This window comes from Cryptomeria japonica, chromosome 7 (assembly GCF_030272615.1).
Source record: "Cryptomeria japonica chromosome 7, Sugi_1.0, whole genome shotgun sequence".
NCBI lineage: Eukaryota > Viridiplantae > Streptophyta > Pinopsida > Cupressales > Cupressaceae > Cryptomeria > Cryptomeria japonica.
This window is the reverse complement of record NC_081411.1, coordinates 736,895,491-736,916,897: the sequence shown is the minus strand read 5'-3', so window position 1 is coordinate 736,916,897 and position 21,407 is coordinate 736,895,491. Positions and strand designations below refer to the sequence as shown.

The 21,407-nt window shown below is 33.8% G+C and overlaps 1 protein-coding gene across 1 annotated transcript in view; it reads left to right on the top strand.

The window, feature by feature from the left end:
* The window catches only part of LOC131044373 (receptor-like protein 33), a 57,487-nt gene that overhangs the window by 26,014 nt on the left and 10,066 nt on the right, over positions 1 to 21,407 (top strand). Inside the window, exons 4-6 of the mRNA XM_059208949.1 lie at positions 7,817 to 9,791; positions 9,908 to 9,978; positions 10,253 to 11,070. Coding sequence (XP_059064932.1) covers positions 7,817 to 9,791; positions 9,908 to 9,978; positions 10,253 to 11,070 — 2,864 coding nt within the window. The remainder of the gene's footprint in view (positions 1 to 7,816; positions 9,792 to 9,907; positions 9,979 to 10,252; positions 11,071 to 21,407) is intronic.

Here is a 21,407-nt window from a genome sequence, read left to right as displayed (position 1 = left end):
CTCTATCAATTTTAAGTATTTCAACATTAAATTAAATGAAAGAAGGACCATATTTCCTTAGACATCCCATGACAATTTGGACCGGTTTTTACATCACACTACAATTTTTTTAACGTGATTATTTAAATCAATTGGAGTAAGGAGAAACATTGTATTTTTTTAAAAAGAATATGTAGTAGCCCTGAAGGTATCTGTCACCGTTAAAGGAAGAGGACTATAGTTTATTTTTCTTCTTATATTGCTTCCATAAAAAAGCTCTTGTTGTTAATTGAAAAGAAAAGTTGCTTTCAAAAGTGAAAAACAATTTGTAGCCAAAACAATTATAATTTTAGTCAAAGACAAAAAGGAAATGAAGTTCAAAATTAATGTGTATAGATTTGTTCTAAATTTGCAAGAAAGAAATCTACAATTTCGAAAAGTTTATTGCATGTTTGTGTCAAATCTCGAAATGAAGTTAACAAAATTGATGAGTAAAGTTACAAGTTGAAGACATAATATTATTTGTTGAAAATTACTACTATATCATGCACATATCCATTTGGTCAATAAAGATGGATTGGAGAATATAATAGGTAAAAGATTGAAGTCTTAAATAGAAAAAATTTAAAATACATTGTTATTGTTGAAGATAAGTGATGTAAATAGGTCTTTGTTGCTACAATATGATCATCAAAGAAAATAATAATTTGCCATAAAAATAAACTAATAAAAAATACCCCATCCAAGATTCATATTCAAGATCATAAACGTTTTTTAGGCCATGCAAAAACCTAAAAAGAAAAAAAGAAAACTTATTCATGTTATGCATAATTTAAAATTGTAAACCTTGACCATTTATCATTAGGTCATGTATACTTTATCATTGTAAACCTTGACTATTTATCATTAGGTCATGAATCTAAAGGTGGATATTTTGTGTGCTTCATTTTCCCTAGAAGGAAACCTTATTTTATGAATGCTTTGTCATTTCTCACAAAGCCAACCATTGTAATTTTAAATTTGGGGCCAAAATGCTTGGGCAGGAGCACTAGGTGTCGTAGTCTAGGAGGATAGGGATGCTATGTGTTGTAGTCCCAATAGTTTGGGTTGAAACAAAGTTCACTAAGTAGGGTATTGCACTAACCTCCTAGAAATGGCTTGAAACTAAGCACGATGAGACATGATATGATCATCAAAGTGGATCCAAAGTGAGTGTGAAATTGTAGAGCCATAAAATTTACAAAACTACAAGAAGATCGGATGGTGAACCATCCAAAGAGTGTAATGATATCATATCATCCTTGGTATTTATAGTGTGTATACTTTAGTCCACTTGTTTTCTTCTACATGGCTATTTGTTTCAGGTCAATAATTGGGTTGCAATGAAGTGAATTAATATTATAATATGTAGCACATGAAATATGTTGATAAGATGGCATGAACAAAAGAAAGAAAGAAAAAGAGAACATACCTTAAAATTTGAGATTTCATTTCAATAATTGCATGATATTGTATAGTTCTTTTTTGGCTTCACATCCCTCCAAAATGTCATTTTTTTGCCAACTTTTGGTATTCAAGGTTTAATTTTATATCAATCTAATATAATTAGTAAAAAATATAAAAAATATTATTTGCCTATTATCGCATATTAATAAAAAAGGCTTTATTCCAAGTTGTTAGATTTTTTATGTTGTTCTTGTTGTCCACAAAACTCTCCACTCTATGGAGAACAACCGAAGAGAGAGTATTCTCTTGAAACTAGATATCTCTAAAGAATACAATATGGTTTCATGGCCCTTTCTTTCCTTGGTGCTCATAAAATTTGGTTTTAGGGGTAAATTCTTAAAGTTGATTAAGGCTTGCTTCAAAATTCCTATGTATTTGGTGTTGGTCAATGGTGCTCCTATAGGTTTTTTCTTTTCTTCTAGTGGACTCAAGCAAGGAGACCCTCTTTTCCCCCTATCTCTTCATTCTCATGGAAGATGTTTTGGAGTGAAATATCAATCTTTGTGTTTAGTAGGGCATTCTCAATGGGATTAAACCTTCTTCTGCCCCTTTTGTGATCTCTCATCAGCAATTTGTGGATAACACCCTTTTGCTTGGCTTGTCTTTGGTGGTAGAGGCTAAAGGCTGGTGTTCTATACTCTCAAACTATACAAGTTGTGCTTTGTGGAAAAAAATTAACTTGGATAAGAGCGTTCTTTACTTTATGAATGTCCCTTAGAAAATCCAAAATTAGAATGCCATGATTTGAAATGCAACATTGAAAGCCTCTCATCTTCTTATCTGGGCTTACCTTTAACTACTAGGAAGGTGGAGGAGTCGATCTAGGATGGGATTCTTTGAAGAATCTAGAGAAAACTTGCAGGTTGGAAAGGTATTATTTTGAGTAGTGTTGGGAAACTATAATTACTCAAGGCATTTTTGCAGAGTACCTTATTTTTATCTCCTATCTCTTTTCTATATTTTGGTTTCATGGGCCAAGAAGCTAGATCAAATTCAAAGAAGGTTCCTTACTCTTAGACTATACATCTTGTGCTTTGGGGAAAAAATTTTAATTGGGTAAGAGTGCTCTTTACTTTATGAATGTCCCCTAGAACATCCAAATTAGAATGCCATGATTTTGAAATGTAACATTGCAAGCCTCTCATCTTCTTTTTAGGGATTACCTTTAACTACTTGGAAGGTGGAGGAGTCGATCTAGACCGGGCTTCTTTAAAGAATCTAGAGAAAACTTGCAGGTTGGAAAGGTGTTATTTTGAGTAAAGTCGGGAAACTATAGTTACTCAAGGCATCTCTCTAGAGTACCTTATTTTATCTCCCATCTCTTTTCGAGCCCGTTCTGCACATAATTTAAGATGACAGAGAATATTTTTTACTATGACCACGAATGCAAAAATATTTTGAACATTATACTTGACTCCCATTAAGATCTATATTATGTGATTTTAGGACCTATTATGCGATTATAGGTCTTAAATATGACATACTAGAACTTATTATGACATAATAGGTCTTATTATGACTTAATATGACCACGTATGCAAAAAATCACATTATACTTGAGTCCCCTTAAGACCTATATTATGCATATATTAGGACCTATTACATGTGATATTAGGACCTAAATTATGCGATAATAGGTCATTAATATCACATACATAATAGGCCCTAATATCACATAATATAGGTCATACGGGAACTCAAGTATATAATGTGAAATGTATTTGCATACGTGGCCATATTAAGTCATAATAAGACATATTATGTCATATTTAAGACATACCTATAATCGCATATAATAGGCCCTAATATCACATAATAGGTCCTATTATCAATATAGGTCTTAAGGGGACTCAAGTATAATGTGAAATATTTTTGCATACACTTGAAATCAAATTAGACACAATGTTTGTTTGTTTGAAAGTGTTTGATCATTTTGATTATGCAAGCACAAATCCTAGGGCTGGCCAAGACAATCGTTGTTGAATCTCACTTGGGGGATTACTCTGAGCTATGCAATTCATAACGAATACTTAGGTGCTTGACCCCACTGGCTCCCCTCCACAACATTCACTTCTCCAGGGCAGACAAGTACCAGTCCCCATGAAAACTCCCTGTGGCGAACTTTGTATTTCTACTAAGAACCGTATGTGTGTAAGCCGCTCCAGAGGTCTGACCTCCTGCCCCAACAACTAGAAGGTTTTGAGCTTCTAACACATAAAAGGCACTAGTAAGGGCATCCATTCAGGTGGGCATAGATCTGGCAATTTAACATTGCTATGCCATTCCAGCACCTGTTACTTGCAACTTTCGTTACAATCACTTTTATTTATAGTGGTCTAGAAGAGATTGGCTTTATCTTGTTACCACTTTGGGTTGTTCCATCTCACTGATCCTTAAGGGCTACTTGGGAGGCAGGCCCCTTTCTAAGGATAAAACAAAAAGAACCCATTGCTCAAGACACAGAAGACAAGTTTATTAATTTTAGAGCACCAATTGAAGTGTTTGCTAAACTAAAAAGACACATGGTTTCAAAATCTAAATTAAATTATATATTTATGGACTATCTAAATTAAATTATAAATGGGAAAGAGAGGGGTCCTAAAGATCTAAATTTTAAATTAAAACTCTCTATTATAAATGGACTTAAGGTGGGAGAGAAAATGTCAATTACACAACAAGCAAGTTAATGGAATTTGAAATGCAAAAACACACATATTTCAAATTAAAACAAAATTATTTTTAATCTTACCATTTCCAATTTATTTAATAAAAATAACATCATTTAGAATTAATTAAGACAAAATTATTATATAAATTAAATTAATAATAGTTAAAATAATTTTCATAAAATTATTACATAAAAATATTTAACTAATACTATCAAATAAACACAATTTTTGGTATGTAATACATATAAATTTAAATAGAAATTAAATAAAAATACATATTTGCATCATAATATATTTTCCTTCTTTGTTCTCGATATCTTTGTTCCATTTTGGGTGAATAATTCCTTGAAGTCTTATTTTGCCATCTCTTCTTGTTCCCCATGCTTTTAAAATAACCTTCAAATATCTTCAAATTATTTCCCTCAAAATAACTTTCAAATGTCTTCTTTCATTAAAAAATGTGAATTATATTGATCATTTATGTTTAAAAAAATAAAAAAAATATCTATATTTATATGACATATTAAATTGTTAGAAAAATGAAAATTTGGGTTGGCTGGGGTTCATACGAACATCGTCCGTTACAAAAGGCCGGGTTCGTTCGAACTAGGTCATTATGTGAATGTTTGTGCCATTATTTTGCCCAGGGGGTTCGAGCGAACACCCTTCGTTCAAACATTTGTTCATACAAACTAACCTTTTTTGACACCTTTCCCAAAATTCTTCACAATTCTAAGAAATTTTGGCCTTCAAACCTTTGGTTCTAGGCTCAAATGAAAGAATCTTGATAACCCAAAAATATAAGATGGTAGTACTAAGAGCAATCTTTCCAACGAGTATAATTTTATTACATTGTGAATTTATTATGATCTTGTTTTTTTAATTTTATGAAATATTGGTTTTTAACCGAACATGAACTTCTCTATTCAATGCATTAGGAAAAATAGGAAACTAATTCAAAAAAGATTAAAAAAATATAAGCCCTCCATATTGATGTCTTCTTTCTAACAAAAACATAAATTAATTTCGATATATATAAAACAATTTATGTGTTCAAACCTAAACCTATGTCCAAATTATAACTAGTCAGATTTCAAAAAATAATAAAATAAAAAATATTCAACATATCACTATCAAACCAACTGCAAGTCCTGGATATTGATGTTAAAAACCAAAATTCGAAAGAATAGAGTTTTTTATCATTTATAGAAACAAATTTATGTGTTTCGGGAGGCACATCACTCTTAAAAAATGTAGTTTGGTGTAAAAAACTACTTTTCGAGGGAGATGGAAAAATTAAAAAAAAATCTTCAAAAAAAATTTGAAAAAAATATATTTAGAATCTATAGACAAAATGCTACAAATCACTAATTTACATCATCTTCAAATTCTTAATAGTTTAAAAGTTATAGTTGTCGGAAGTTGAAGATTATTTTAAAAATGTTCATCTCAGTGTCAAAAGTGGCAAAAAAGTGGGAACCATTATTGTGAGTTCACCCAAACTTGAATTTTCCCAAAATGTTGAAGGGGACCTATAAAGATGACTTCAAGAGGTTCTTTATGTCGAGAAAAGGTGTCCTGAGATTGTAGAGTGGTTACAATAGAGAAAACCTTCCCTAGGTTTGGAAGGATGTGGTGCTCATGCTTATAAAGTATTTCATGTTGGATGGGAGATTCAAACGATTCCACACCCAACTCTTTCTAATGCTAAACCATCTCAGGTATGGCATCAAAAGGAATTTCCCTTTTTGGTTAATTGTTCCTCTTTATCCCAGTTAGTTGTTATGGCTGAAGTTGGGAGTGTCTTCCCTCTCTAGCAAGGCTTAATCCTAAGGCTTTATAAATTTCACTTGGCTTTTACCTCATCTAGCGAGACCCCTTTGATTTCCTTTGGTCTCATGCCAAACTCTAACTTGGTTGTTGATCTCTCTAGATCCCCTATTTCAAAATTGACCCCAATGCACAACCTCCTTATCCAAGACTAAACTTGTCCCTACCTGATTCAACCCTATTCATGGGGCTAAATAGAAAAAATCCTTTCTCCCCCTTCTAAGGAAGTTGATTTGGTGCACTCTAAGGAGGAAGAGGATTATAAAGATTTGGGTTCTTCCTTGTCCATAGGTTCATATTGGTCTCCAATTGCTTTTGAGGAGAAAGGCCTCATCACTAGCCCATGGTCTTTCTACCCTCAAGCTTGATTCCCCTGCTCTGATGAGGCCTTTCTCCTCAAAAGCAATATGTGGTAGGATGAGTGTTTGTTAGATTAAATTATGTGAATGATTAGTTTTGAATGTCTTTATATTGAGAAATGTGCTTGTGTTTTTTCACGTCTTCTAAGATTTTTGTTCACATGTGTTTAAATGAATGCAAATTAATGTATGTGTTTTTATACATTGATATAACACTATCTTGCGAATATTTGTGCATTGTGTGCTTGGGACCCAAGTGTACAAGAGGTTGGTGGACTAAAATGTTTGATTATGATTTTACAATCAAGTGAATTGACATCATAGTTATGAGGATGACTCACAACCATAGACATAGTATGTTGGATAGTGTTTGTTAAGAATAGACTATGGATTAAGATTGGATTAATGATTATAATAAAAAAGATACATCAATTGACTTGGATGGACACATGCAAACATAAAGATAAGTGATACATATAAACTAAGCACATATCCAATTTTATAAAGATATTTACAATTTTTAACTATATAACTATACAAAGACATTACACCAAATTAAACACAAAACTAAATAAAAATATATGCTAATCTTGAATATTTTTAAACCATTACAATATTGCTGAATATTGTCTTGACATTTCTTTACTCAAAAAGTAGTCATTTTGGAAAGACAACTCTATTAATATTCACGAGTAATTACATAGTATATATAAGCTGCAATCATGTGTAAAATCAAAATCCCATGAGAATAAGGTACCCGCATAAGATTAAAATATGAGTTATGCCGACAAGTCCACATGATTGAAGCCCATATTCAAACAAAATTGAGAAAGAATCCCGATGCAATTCCAACGGTTGATAATTTTCGATAAAGATCCCCGTCCCCTACGACAACCTGACGTTTGTTTTACGGCTTCGCTAGATTTTTTCCCCGTAGAACTAGGATATGTCGCAGATTTATTCGCTTTCTCATCTCTACACGTTTACGAACCTTCCTGGAAATACCATACAACTTTAATAGGTCGTCCTGTCTAAGCTTTTTCAATGACTTCGTTCACACCTCCCACTTATAATATTCGTCTTACTATTGAGTTTCAATAATTCAGTTGATCACAGTAATAGCCTTGGCAACTCAATCAATTTTTTGTCCTTCTCGTCAGTGGAAGAAGTTGTCCTTGGCACGTTGCCAACTTGTCACAAATTACTCCAATTTTGTGTCTTTCGATAGGAATGGGGTCCTCCCATTTCCCGATCGCTTGCTGGGACTTTATGCAAACAAGTACTGATTGTTGATTGCTTCATATTGTTCTGCTAAGAATGGTCCCTCCGAATATTTCTTGGAAGGGGTGTTAATTGCAGGCGTTTCAAAGGGCGAAATTGAACAAAACCCAATGAAATTCTCAAAGAGTTTGTTCTGGACCTTTGGGGGATTTGTGCTGTGGCTGCCGATTTGTTGGGTATCTTGCTGTTCAGAAAATGAGAAAAAATCCCTCTTGGATTTCAAGCGGGGTCTTCACGACCCGTCTGGTCGACTGAACAATTGGAATAATTCCACTGACTGTTGCCAGTGGGAAGGAATCCGATGTGATGATACAGCAAATCATGTCATTCAGTTGGATCTCCACGATCCTTTCGCCAACAACCCGGCGGTGGCTTCGCAGAATTCAACCTCTGATGTTCGTTCCGAGATCACTAGGCTTTCTGTTGAGAGTAATAAAAAAGACGTTCTTTCTCCTCTGTTTGATCTAAAGATGTTACAAGTCTTGGATTTGAGCTGCAACGACTTCAGTGGTGTTGGGTTCCCTCAGCAACTCCACACGCTGAAAGATTTGCGCTGTCTCAGCTTGTCAAACGCTGGAATCGTTGGAAAGACACCTAGGGAGCTGGGCAACACGTCCACCTTGCGCTACTTGGATCTTTCCACAGATTACTACATTTCCTCTTCCTCCATCACAATTGAAGACATGCGGATGTGGATAGGAAACATGAGGGACTTAGAGGTGCTGCTGCTGGACGGGGTGAATATGATGCAAGTGGCAAGCGATGAATGGGGCAAAGCTATCTCCACCATGCACAGTCTCAGGCGTCTTCAAATGTACAACTGTATGCTCTCTGGCCCGATTCCCCCTTCCCTTGCAAATCTTACCTATCTAACCCACCTCCAACTTGGTGGCAATTCCTTCTTCTCGTCCATACCTTCTAGCTTACACAACCTTTCCAACCTTGTTTCTCTCAAGCTTAGCAGCTGTGACCTCAATGGCTCCATCCCTCCTCATCTGTTGAGCCTACAAAACCTGCAAGAAGTTGACTTGTCTGCAAATCTAGACTTGGGAGGGCAACTTTCAAGCATTCTTCCGCGACACTCTGCGAAGCTTAACAGCCTTGTTCTTACTACAACCAACGTAGCAGGAGCTATTCCAGATTCAATTGCGAACATCTCTTCGTTAACACTCTTGGATCTCTCGAACTGCCTTATCCAAGGTCAGCTTCCTCCCACCATTGTTAATCTTACAGGACTCATAATGTTGGATATCTCAAATAACAAGTTAATAGGAAGTATACCATCCTTTGGCGCTAAGCATCCATTAGGAACATTTCCTTTAGCCTATATCGACCTTTCATACAATCAGTTGCAGGGCAACATACCCTCTAAGTTGTTAGGTGCATTTGGGAAGCTCCGTAATGTTCACTTGAGGCAGAACCTATTAACCGGTGCCATTCCATCCCCTGACATGAATCTTACCTCCCTCACACACCTTGATCTGAGCCACAATAAACTGAACGGCACAATTCCTTCCTTGGCCAACACTAAGTCCCTTGTTCTGGTTGATCTGAGTAATAACCACTTGATTGGCAAAATCCCGGCTTCCGTTAGTCAACTAATTTCCCTTGAGACGCTTGATCTAAGCAACAACTTGTTAACAGATTGCATACCTGACAACATTTCATATCTATCTCGACTGAAGGTTCTTTCCCTATCCTCAAATTGGTTAAGTGGGAACCTTACAGAGTCCCACCTTCATAATCTCTCCAGTCTGGTATCTCTAGACATTTCAAACAATGCGTTAACTGTGAAAGTCAGTCCGACGTGGGTTCCCCAAAACTCGTTTAGAACTTTGAAATTAAGATCATGTAACATGGAGGGTGAGTTCCCGGCCTTCTTATCAACTCAAATCCAAATTTCCGATCTGGATTTGTCAGACAATAGATTGTGGGGTAATATTCCTGCGTGGATATGGGATTCCCTTCCTCTTCAAAAGCTCAACCTGTCTTATAACAGTTTTGCAGGCGATTCACTTTCCAAGCTAATGGGGCTTAAAGCATTAAAGATTCTGGACTTGCATCACAATAACTTTCATGGTCCGCTCCCGCTTCCTCCTCCTTCAGTGGTTGCGTTAGACCTGTCTGAAAATCACTTTTATGGATCCATTCCAGCTGAAATTGGCGAGTATCAATCTAGTTACCTGTCTCTGTCTCAGAACAATATCAGTGGTAGCATTCCATCCACAATTTGTGAAGGGGGGTTTATAGAGATTCTGGATTTGTCAAATAATCGACTTACAGGAAGATTCCTCCAGGTTTTGTAAACTGCAGTTATCTTGAGGTATTGAATTTGGAGAACAATTGTTTGGAAGGTGAGTTGCCAGCGGAGTTGGGAAGCATGACTTCCCTACAAACACTGAAAATCAGGAGAAATCGTCTAAATGGAACTCTGCCAACACTTGCAAATTGTACGCAGTTGCAGATATTAGATGTGGGAGACAACATACTGACAGGGAACATTTCTTCAAATTGGATTCTAGAGCTTCCTAATCTTAAGATCAAACAGATTCGAAGGAAATGTACCTGCTGATGTAAGCAAGTTACTGCATCTTCAAATATTAGACCTTTCAATGAATAGTTTTACAGGTGTCATTCCGGGCAACATTTCAGAGATGAAGGGTATGTCAAATGTCTTAGAGTATACAGAATTCTTTGAGTTTGAGTTTGGGTCGATAAAAGGCTCAAAATATGTAGAGAAAATAATCATCAGAAGCAAAGGATTAGAGCTAGAGTATGTGAAAGCTTTGCGTTTGGTAAGATGCCTTGATCTATCAAGCAATAGATTATCAGGTCATATCCCTCAAGGCATGGGATCTCTGATTGGTTTGATCATTCTTAATATTTCAAGAAACCATATTGATGGTGGTATACCCAAGTCCTTGGGAAACATGGCACAGTTGGAGTCCCTTGACCTCTCGCGAAACCAACTGTCTGGAGTAATCCCTAGTGAATTGCAACTTCTCACATACCTAAGTTACTTGAACCTGTCATACAATCATCTTACAGGAAAGATACCGCAAGGAGGACAGTTTTTTACATTTGAAGCCTCATCCTTCTCACATAATCCAGGTCTATTCGGGTTACAACTTAAAGAGTCATGGTCGCCTTCGCCAAAGGATGAAAGCAAGCCTAAGAAGAAAGAAAGGGCGAATAAAATGAGGGCAAGAGAGAAAATTGACAGTTTCATTGTTTTGATGGGTATGAGCTTCGGAGTGGGCGCGGGCATAATTGTAGCTCCATTGTTGTTTCTGAAGAAATGGAGGGTAAAGTTCTTTGATTTGTTAGACAGTAGATTGATTTGGTTTGTTGATTTGATTCCCTGTGCCAAGTTGGAGATGGCGAATGTTTCGGACCGTGAAGATCAAGAGAATTCCGATGAAAGCAAGAAATTGATACGCTTTTGCGTACATTGTACTCAAATCGACAGAGATACTAAAAGTATTCTTCATACTAATTGTATATGTTGACAAAATCACATATTATCTATGTAAAGATCTAAATTTAATGGTGGCTATAATAAAAATTAGGGGTAAAGATCAAAAATACCAATTTCTAGAAAGAAGATTCTTATTCACGAATTTGTTTATAAATAATGTTTAAATTGAGATTCTATAAAATATGATAATTTTATAATCTATAGAAAAATATAAAAAGGGATGATATAATTTGATCTTTAAAAAATAATATGATTTAGAAAAAATTAGAAATAAAGTAGATGTGTAATCTATATGTAATATCAATTATATAGATCCAAGCAACATGAATATAACCTAAGATATAATAAAATGTGATTAATACAAAGAATCTTTTTTAGGTGTAGTTTAGGTGGATGAAAAGGATGGGTCTTGACAATAAGGTCATGTTAGGTATCATTGTAAAAAGAATGTATCATTCAAAAGAAAGATGCATCCAATGTACAACTTTCTTAATAATGTATAGAAATAGAGAAATGTCAAAGTAGATGGTTTCATGAGTGAATTCAAGTTATTTGTAAGACAAACAATCTTAATGGTTGGAAACCTGTGGAACGTAGAAGTGTTAACATTTCTAGCTAGAACTTTTCAAACCAAATAATCAACATTATCTTGGTAGTTTCTTTGACTTTGGCTTGAAGTTTACATGGCCCACCTTTAATTTGATTTGATAAAATGGAAAATAATTGTAGAAGAAACTCAAATTAGGACAAAAAAACTATAGTTTTTTTCTCACAACTTCAATAGATGATTAATAATTATTTTTAAGGATATACAACTAATAAATGTTTATACGGAAAAGTAATCATATCTTTCAATCTATACATCATTTTTCAAATCCAAATTTTAATGCACACTATGTAATTTATTGACTAAATGCTCATTTTTTTTAATCTAATAAAATTAGGACACTAAAAAAAAATATTAATTAATATTTTTTAAAAGTCAAACTAAAAAATTGATTAAATTTATCTACAAAAATTCAAATAAATTATGAGCCCACTATGTAGGTTGTTTTCACAAGTATATGAGATTATGGAAAATGTTATTTTATGCTCAAAAAAGGCAATATAGAATGACCACTAGTAATGCCTTTTTTTAAAATTAATTGATCTCTTTAATATATTTGATTTTCAATATTAAAAATAATAATTAATACACAATATATAAAATGCTATATTAAACACTTCTTACAATTATCATGAGATGAGTTGTGATAAATGGCTTACTATTTGAACCAAGGAATATTAAATTTCTCACCATGTGTGCCTCTTTCCTTGAGGACCTATTAATATACCACAATAACACATCCTTTAGGATTTATAAAGTCTACTACACCTAGTCTTAACAATATCCCAATTTTTATATATGTTAACTAAAAGATCACATGAGTTTGTTCTAAAAAATAATGTAACTACTATATGTTGAATTCACCAATTTTACATCTACCCACTTCTTTATTTTGTCACATTATTTTTAATTTTTATTGGAGTATCCACCTTCTCAATAATAATATTTTAACCTTCAACGTGTCTCAAAAAATTGTTATTATACATTCATGTGACATTTATGCATATTTAAAGTAAAAAAACTATATCCATTCCCAAACATATATCTAATCATAATCTTTGAATCTAAAATATCCCCTAATGTATGCACGGGTAGCTATTATGTATACTACCTCTATAGCCAAAAGAAAAAGAATAACTCATCTCTTTCTCATTCAGCTAACCACTAGATAGTAAATAGATTAAAAAGATAACCACTAGTAGAACTTTTCTATCCACAAATCTTGCTTATTCTACATTGATGAATCCTTGCATATCAATTATATTTAACACAATAAGTCCTTTAATAAAAATTAGAATAATATATAGAGTGTCATAAATGTATATTAATAATATCATTTCTAATCTAATACTCCTTGCCCCATTTGGACATATATACTTGCTTAGCACTCCAACTACTTGGTTAATGTATAGTTTAGTCTAGACAATAGCATACATCATACTACCAACAATCCATATCATGAATTTGGATCATACTCTCAACAACATTTGGTGTCCAAGAACACTACCTAACTAAAACATTTGCATTCCCATAGGAATAGGAATAGTTACTAGTTGATAGTATTGCATCTTTAAACATTATAGATAAAGGCAATGGGTGATCTCAAATTAGTATGTCATAGTTGTAAGATGGCATAAGAAATGAACCCAAGGTGCCAAAAGTTACAAAACACCTTCAAATGAAGAGCATTCCAATCAAGCACCTAATCAAAATCAAACACACTATTCCAATCAAGCACCTAATCAAAATCAAACACACTTTTCTTCAAAGATGTATCATTATGTATGTCCTTCTTGTTGGCTTGTGCACTCTAACTTCTTGTTGAAATGTAATTTCATGTCTCTGACCTTGTATATTTGAATGCGTGGCAATTATTTATGCTTGATTATGTGTATCTTTGTGAATTATGTAAATTATCTTAATTTGGTATTATGGTGGTCCTTACAAAAAATGGATAGGAAGTCATAGATCTTGTGCTCTAATACCATTAAAGAGTAGATATTGAGCTCTAATACCATGTTGGAGATGATAGCTAGCCCCATAGCTCCCAAAAATAACTTACAACTAAAATCCCTATCAAATTCAAAGAGAAAAAACCATGATTATTGTTATACAACCTTGAGAGAGATTGATCCACAAAGGAATATGATATTGAGACAAACTTGCAAATAGATTATATTAAATTAACTTGCATTTATTACGATGTATACAAAGAATGTTTATAAAAGCATAAAGATAAAAAAAATCCTAGATGTGAACCCTAGGGGAGGATTAAATTACAACATAATGAGTGTCTTAATCATATGGCTTGAGACAACTTGACCTATATTTATCCCAATCTAAGAATATAAAAGCATAAGATCCTTAAGTAATTAATTATTGATTAACTAGTTACTAAGGTGGTATCCTAATTACTCCAACAAATTCCTCTTGTGCTAAGGATCTTTTAATGCACGCTTCTACATCATCATGCTCACTCTTTCCATTCTCATCCTAAAAAAAATCATACATGTTGAGCACCAATGATCTTATGTATCCTATGCAGCCAAAAAAAGATTTATAAGTTCTTGAATTGCGATGCACAATCATCTAAACATATGGTATGATAACAAAATTTGGTGTTCCTACTAATCAAATCATGGTAGAATTTATAAAAGAAACCCTCGACAAACTTTGTAGAATGTGGGCGATCATCATTGATATAAAAGTAATACTCCCTCAAGATCTTCTTATCTTCCTTTGTACTATGAATTACATGACTAAATAGTATATATAAAAATATAGCAAATTGAGTGGCGTTAATACTATGACTGAACCTCGTTCTATAGTTGTTATGTATAGTTCTCTACAAAATTTATAACTAAAATGATGGTACCAAGTGAAAATGTGTCCTTGCATGACAAACCATTAAGCTCTATGGGTATGTGTTGCATACTCATACGCTACATTATCTCCAAAATAGGAATAAATTGATTCAATACTATATTTTAACTCACCAATTCACTCGTTTTTCCTTCTTTGCCATCTTTTAGTCTATATGCAACTGACATAGTTTTCAAAACTTACATTTTTTATTTTCAATTTCATGTGTATTATCTATGTGTACACTATAAATCAAACATTGCAAGCGACCACAACTATCACATGTTCCATATAAGCACGAATTCTTGTATAGTAATTGACCATCTACTCTTTCACATAAAAAATTTAAAATAAAATACCTTGATTATCTAGGTGGAACCTTTTGTAGTAAATTATCATCAGGCCAATTTACACTTCATGTTTGTGTCCCTACTTTAGCGTGTATCCCCCTCATCTCTTATCAAAGTTCGTTAAGTGCCTTAACTCTAATTTCAATGCCACATACACCTACCAAATGACTCTCTGGAGGGGTGTCCACCTCACTAGGCCAAAATATTGGCCCCTAATAGAGGAGGACCAGGGTGCTAGCACACTAGTCCTGGAGAAGAGTGCCCAGTGCTTGAATCCCCCTCAATGAGGCCCATTTTTCAAGAGAGGGATGAGACCTATCTCTCTAGTGGGAAATGAATTTGGTGGCTCTATGTGACCATTGGAGGTTGGCCTAACCAGTAAATTGACCTAGATCATCATATATAACTCGGTATTTGATCAACCTAATTTCATAACTAGCAATTTCATTCAAGCAATCAAGCATTTCTAGAGATTTTCAAGGCTACATTTCCTTCATTCAGCCATTCTGGAGAAAATTACAACATTCATATGCAATCATGTCTATGTGATTAGGGTTTTGTCTTGTTCATGCCATTTCATACAACATAGATGATTACGCATTCAAGAAGCAAAGCATCATTATCAGCCATTGTAGATCTGAGGTATATCTTTCCATTGTTTATTTCAATATTTGTAATAATTCAGTTAAGGTTAATTCCTAAACGAGGTTTAACTTAGGCAAACCCTTTTCCCCAACCTATTTACCTTCTCTAGTGTGTGCAGGAACAATTATGGAACTACAATCTTCAAAATTGGCTTTATTTATAGTGACGAATCAATCCCCTATTGGAGTGCAAAAGGTGTGGAGGACCAAAGCGACCACCATCCTAGTGGACTAGCCAATTAGGAGCTCCTTTTAAGAACAAGTCTTAATACTCTTATAATCCTTAAATCCAGCTTTGTGGCTCGATCCGATAATTGTAGATCACTATTCACACATTGTTACTTCGATTCTAGCCCATTTACCCTAATCTCAACATCCTCAATAAATCAATTCAACTCAAGGGAAAGAAGAGGCACACTTAAACCCCTAGAATCAGATCAAAATCTAGATCTATCTAATTCCTATCTTTCCCTAATGTATTGGTCCCCAAGTAAAAAAATTAGCATTTTTTATCCTTATTGTGATGGAAACCCTAATTTTTCATCAAGATGTCTTTATCATACGTACACTCATGTAAAACCATAGTAGTCTATAAACCTACACATATATGTCGATAAACATGATAATGATTAAAAAGTTTAATCTATACTCTACACAACAAGTTGTGCATGTATGATTTATTTTTATATTAAAAATATTTTCCATTTCAAAATACCTTCAATCAATAATTTTGATTTGTGGATACATCTCTACAAATTAGGAGAAAAAATAGGTTTAGTCATATCCAAAAAATTCTTTAGATGTGGCTCATGGTTTGGACAACCAATTCTCTTTTCTACAATCTCTCTTGGATTAATTGATACTCTTATGTTATTTTTCCTAAACCTCAATTAGGGATTTCAAGGCTTCAAATATAGTTTTATATTTCCATGGGATTCTACCAAAGAATGCTCATGGGTAAAAGCATAATGTTGTGTCACACTTTTATAAAGGCATCGGACAACAGAACTAAAACTATCTAACTAAAGTGATATTTCTAAATTGAATTTTGAAATGATATAAACTGACCAAATGTAGAAATATTAATGAAATTTATGTATGTTATTTTTAAAATTTTTTAGGAAAAAAATTGATTTTTTTTTTTATAATTTCAATGACAGATTTTTCATTGCTAAAAAATGCTTAAAATCAGGGGTTCTAGTTGGCGTCACACAAGAAAATGAAAATGGACTTTTTTTTTAAAAAAAAAATTTTTCCAAGTAGAGAACATATATATGCAGTGTTAAATAAATAAAAATTTAAATTTTGATGTATATTTTTCTCATTATAATATTTTGAAGTCCAAGATAGCTAAATTTGACAATTTTTGGTTGGTGCCACCTCTTGACTAGTAAATTTATCATTAACCAAAAACAAAAAATACCCTTTTCAAGAAGATTCTCTCATCTAGTGAAAAATTATTTTTTAATTTTATTCAATTGATATTTATTTTATAATTTCGAATGAGCCTCTTTTTTTACTTTAAAAAGCTACTCGCAATGTTTAATTAATAAAAAATATTCAAAATTATCAAAATAGTAAAAAAATAATATGACAGGATTTGTGACTTTGAGATCTGCAAAAGGTATTTTTTATTTGTTGAAAAAAAATTCAAATTGATGAAAAATTAGCCAGAAGTTGAATCTGGCAAAAATGCACAAAAATTGGCCTTTTTGGTGCCACATGGCTAGCCACATAGGATAGTTTCAACATTTCAAAAAAAATTGATTTTTTTTTATGGTGGCTTTTCAACTAAGGGAGTTCGGCTAAACTCCTAGAGCCATTTCAGTGCCACACAATCAAGGAGTAGTCTGATCGAACTCAGTTCGGCCAGACTACCCTCCGTTGGCCCAAAGTGTGACACAACTCCATGCTTTTGCCCTCATAATTCATTGTTTTTTGGGTTGTCAAATCTTTCACATCTCCGAACAACTGTCATTAGTGTTTTTCTACTTATTTTTAGTGTTTCACTTGTTTTTCTTACTAGAGAAGTGTTCTTTGTTTGATTATCTATTATATCTAATGTAATTATATGCTGAGTGACATTACTATCTTTAGTGTGTGAGGTTGAACCCAAACTTTTATATGAATTCATTTTATTTTTTTAAATAGATTTTTTACTTGAAGTGTCCAATGTTCCTAGGCCAAGAATCTTCATTATGTGTCTAAATTTAAGACTTCTCATCATTTCAACAAATAATTGGCATCTTCAGCTACAAGGATCAATAATAATTTAATAACCTTGGTTAGCTTCAACTACAAGGTTATCCAGTCTAGTGCAGAGAGCGTTAGAGTTATAATTGAGAAATTTGAGAGGGATTAGGAGGAAAAATATTTCTTCATTGACATTGATACCATTGAGAAAGGAAAGAAGGCAACTTAGGAGGAGGTCCAAGAGGACCTTGTACTCAGACCAGGGTGAGCAATAAGAAGATGGTGGATCAAGCTGCACAAGATGTGAGATATATGAAGAATTTATCCATGAACCTTTCTTAGCTTGAAGTGGAGGTAGAAGAAGCTTTAAAGAATTTGAATTAGCTGCTTCTTCTTATTTTTTTGTGTTGATTTTTTCTTTATTTTTGTGTGTACTAGTTTCCTGCTTATTGATGGTTTGTTGATGGTTGTTTGATGGCAGCTTCTTGTAAATAGGGTTTCAGGTCCCTTCTAAACCTGCTTGACTCCTTTAATAAAAAACAAATATTTGACATCTTTCAATTTTATTTAACTTTATAACAAATAATTTTCATATTTTAATCAAATATCTTTGATAATTATATATAGAGTCTTATCAATAATTTATTTTTAAATATTCCCATTGGTATCAATTAAAAATATTAAGCTTTCCATGCAAAATTCTAGGAAGTGTTCTCAATAGTAAATTGATGATATGATGAATCAATAAGGATCCGATCAACTATTGAGAGAGGGGGGGGGGGGGAATCAGTAGATAGAAAACAAACTAAACTTTCACCAAACTTAAACCCAACTCATAAACAACATGCAAAACTAACTGGTTTAGACTCTGTACCAAAACTACAACTACACTGTCAAGTTTACCGGTTGACCAAATATCAATAATATAACAGTGTAACAGATATGAAATTCACATACCATTTAACCAAAACATTAAACCACTTTACTAACATCAGTAATAACTCATTTCAGATTACTTCCAGTCATCTAATCATATCTAAGTGGCTTTACTAGTTAATCATATCAACCATATCAAAACATAACCACAAAATCATTCACCACTTGGCACAATGATTTTTGACGTGGAAACCCAAATGGGAAAAACCATGGTGGGGATGAATACCCATAAGTATTTTGAACTCTTCTTAAGTTCGTCCCATTAGGAGCCAACCCTTTTTAGAAGCTTTACAAAAATGTCCTATTAGGAATAGATTTGGTTAAGGACCACCCGGTTAAGGGATTGACTACAATACCCTGTTAGGAGTAACCTCGATAGAGGATTTCAAATCCAAGCTAATGGACCACCTGGTTAGAGGATTTAGAAAGCACCAAGCCTATTAAAGCTTACCCGGTTAACGGATTTAATTATTTGTTGGTCAAGTAATATCACTATTCTACTTAATCAAATCCTTTTATGCTCCTATCTGCCTTCAAAACATTCTATAGATACTCCTTTTGGTTCGGCAATCAATCACACTACCACACTTAACAAAATTGCCAACAAATTACAAACAACTCATTGACCTTAAAAGCAAATACAATAGGTCGGTAACACATCACAAAACCTAAGATCTCATAGAGATTACAAACATATCGGTTCAAACATGACCATTGGATTACATAGCAATCAACTGCACATTGTTCAAGACAACTTTGACCTCTCTTGGATCATTGCACATTGGATCTTGTAACTCATCACGTGTTATTAACTTCATACTATGCATTTCTCATTCCCAAGATAAAACAGTTATCTCTACACACCAAAACCACTTTGAAACTCATCACATGCATCATGCATACGTGGCATCTCCATCTTTAATCACCATTCAATCATAGATCATCATAACCGATTCAATAAGCTCCATCGGTTAGGGTTCGACATATCAACAGGTTAGGGTTACCGGTTGATCACTCTGCTTGAAATATCAATACTAGTTTCCTTCACTTCTCTACTACTAGTTCCATTACTACATCAATACTGGTTGCAATACAACTCCATTACCGGTTACTATTGACATCAATGACAATACTTATACTTCATTAATGCAATCTTCATGCACTGCCAACAAACTCCCTCTTTGACATTGATGGCAATACAAATATCAATACCCTTTTGATTGTGATGATTGAGAGTAATGCACATACACAGGTATAGGAATCCTAGTTTGCATTTTCCATGTACTCTCCTTTAACTGTGTCTCCATGTCTTAAGCTGGTAACTAGCTATCAATCATATATAGTTCTTCTCCCTATCAATCATTTAGTTCTTCTCCCCCTTTGACAATAATGCCAAAGTGACTATCAATATCAGCTGGCTAACCATTCCATGCTTCACCAATCTGCAACTTGTTTCTCCCCTTGTGGAATAGCTCCACTCTACACCAATCCTGCTTTAAGATCTTCAATAAGTCAAGACTGATGTCTTCCACGTCGGTTTAATTGACCTCATGTAGGGGTACAACCCCTAGCTAACCTCTAAGATACTCGAAAGTAGCATTAGGCAGAGGTTTAGTAAAGATATCCGCTAACTGTTCCTTAGTAGATACATGCTCTAGTGACACATCTTTACTCTGCACTTTCTCTCTCAAGAAATGATACTTCAGCTCAATATGCTTGGTTCTTGCATGCAACACTGGGTTATTTGAAATGTTTATTGCAATGGTGTTATCACAGAAAATCCTTACCGATTCTGTAATCTTCAACTTGAAACCTTCCAAAATGTGTTTCATCCTGATTGCTTGTGTACAGTTCATGTACGCTGCAGCATATTCAACTTCTACAGTTAATTGTGATATGCAACTTTTCTTCTTACTGCTCCAAGATACAAGCCTTCCTCCAATAGAGAATGCTCCTTCGATTGTACTCTTCCTGTCATCAACATTTCCTGCCTAGTCTACATCTATATAGACTTTCAAATAAAAGCTACCTACATATGGATACCATAATCCATAATTAATTGTGCCTTTTAGATATCTAAAAATTCTTATAGTTGCTACCATGTGTTTCTCCTTAGGACTTTTTCTGAAATCTAACAACTAATCCAACTGCATGCCCAATATTCGGTCTGTTGTGAACAACAAATGTAGTTTACCTATCATTTACCTATAGTCCTTTTCATCCACTGATGCAGAATCATCCTTAGACAGTTTATAACCTGTAACCATTGGTGTTCCAACTAGTTTGCAGTCTCTCATTCCAAAAGTCTTCAATACCTCTTTCACATATTTGGACTGTGTGATAAAAATACCTTCCTTCATCTGTTTAATTTGCAAACCTATAAAAAAAATAATCTCTCCTACTAGGGACATCTCAAAATCACTTTTCATCTCATTAGAAAAGTCATCACTCATGTCATCATTGCCCCCAAAAATAATATCATCCACAAATACCTCACTAACCAGTATCTTATCTCCTTTAGTCTTGAGATATATATTGTTGTCTTCACTAGTTCTCTGAAAACCTATCTTCACCAAGTGAGAATGCAGTCTTTCATACCATGCCCTAGGTGCTTGCTTCAAACCATATAGTGCCTTGTGTAGTTTGCAAACCATATCCTTTGCTTTAGTCAAAACATAACCATCTGTATGTTTAATATAGACTTCCTCTTCCA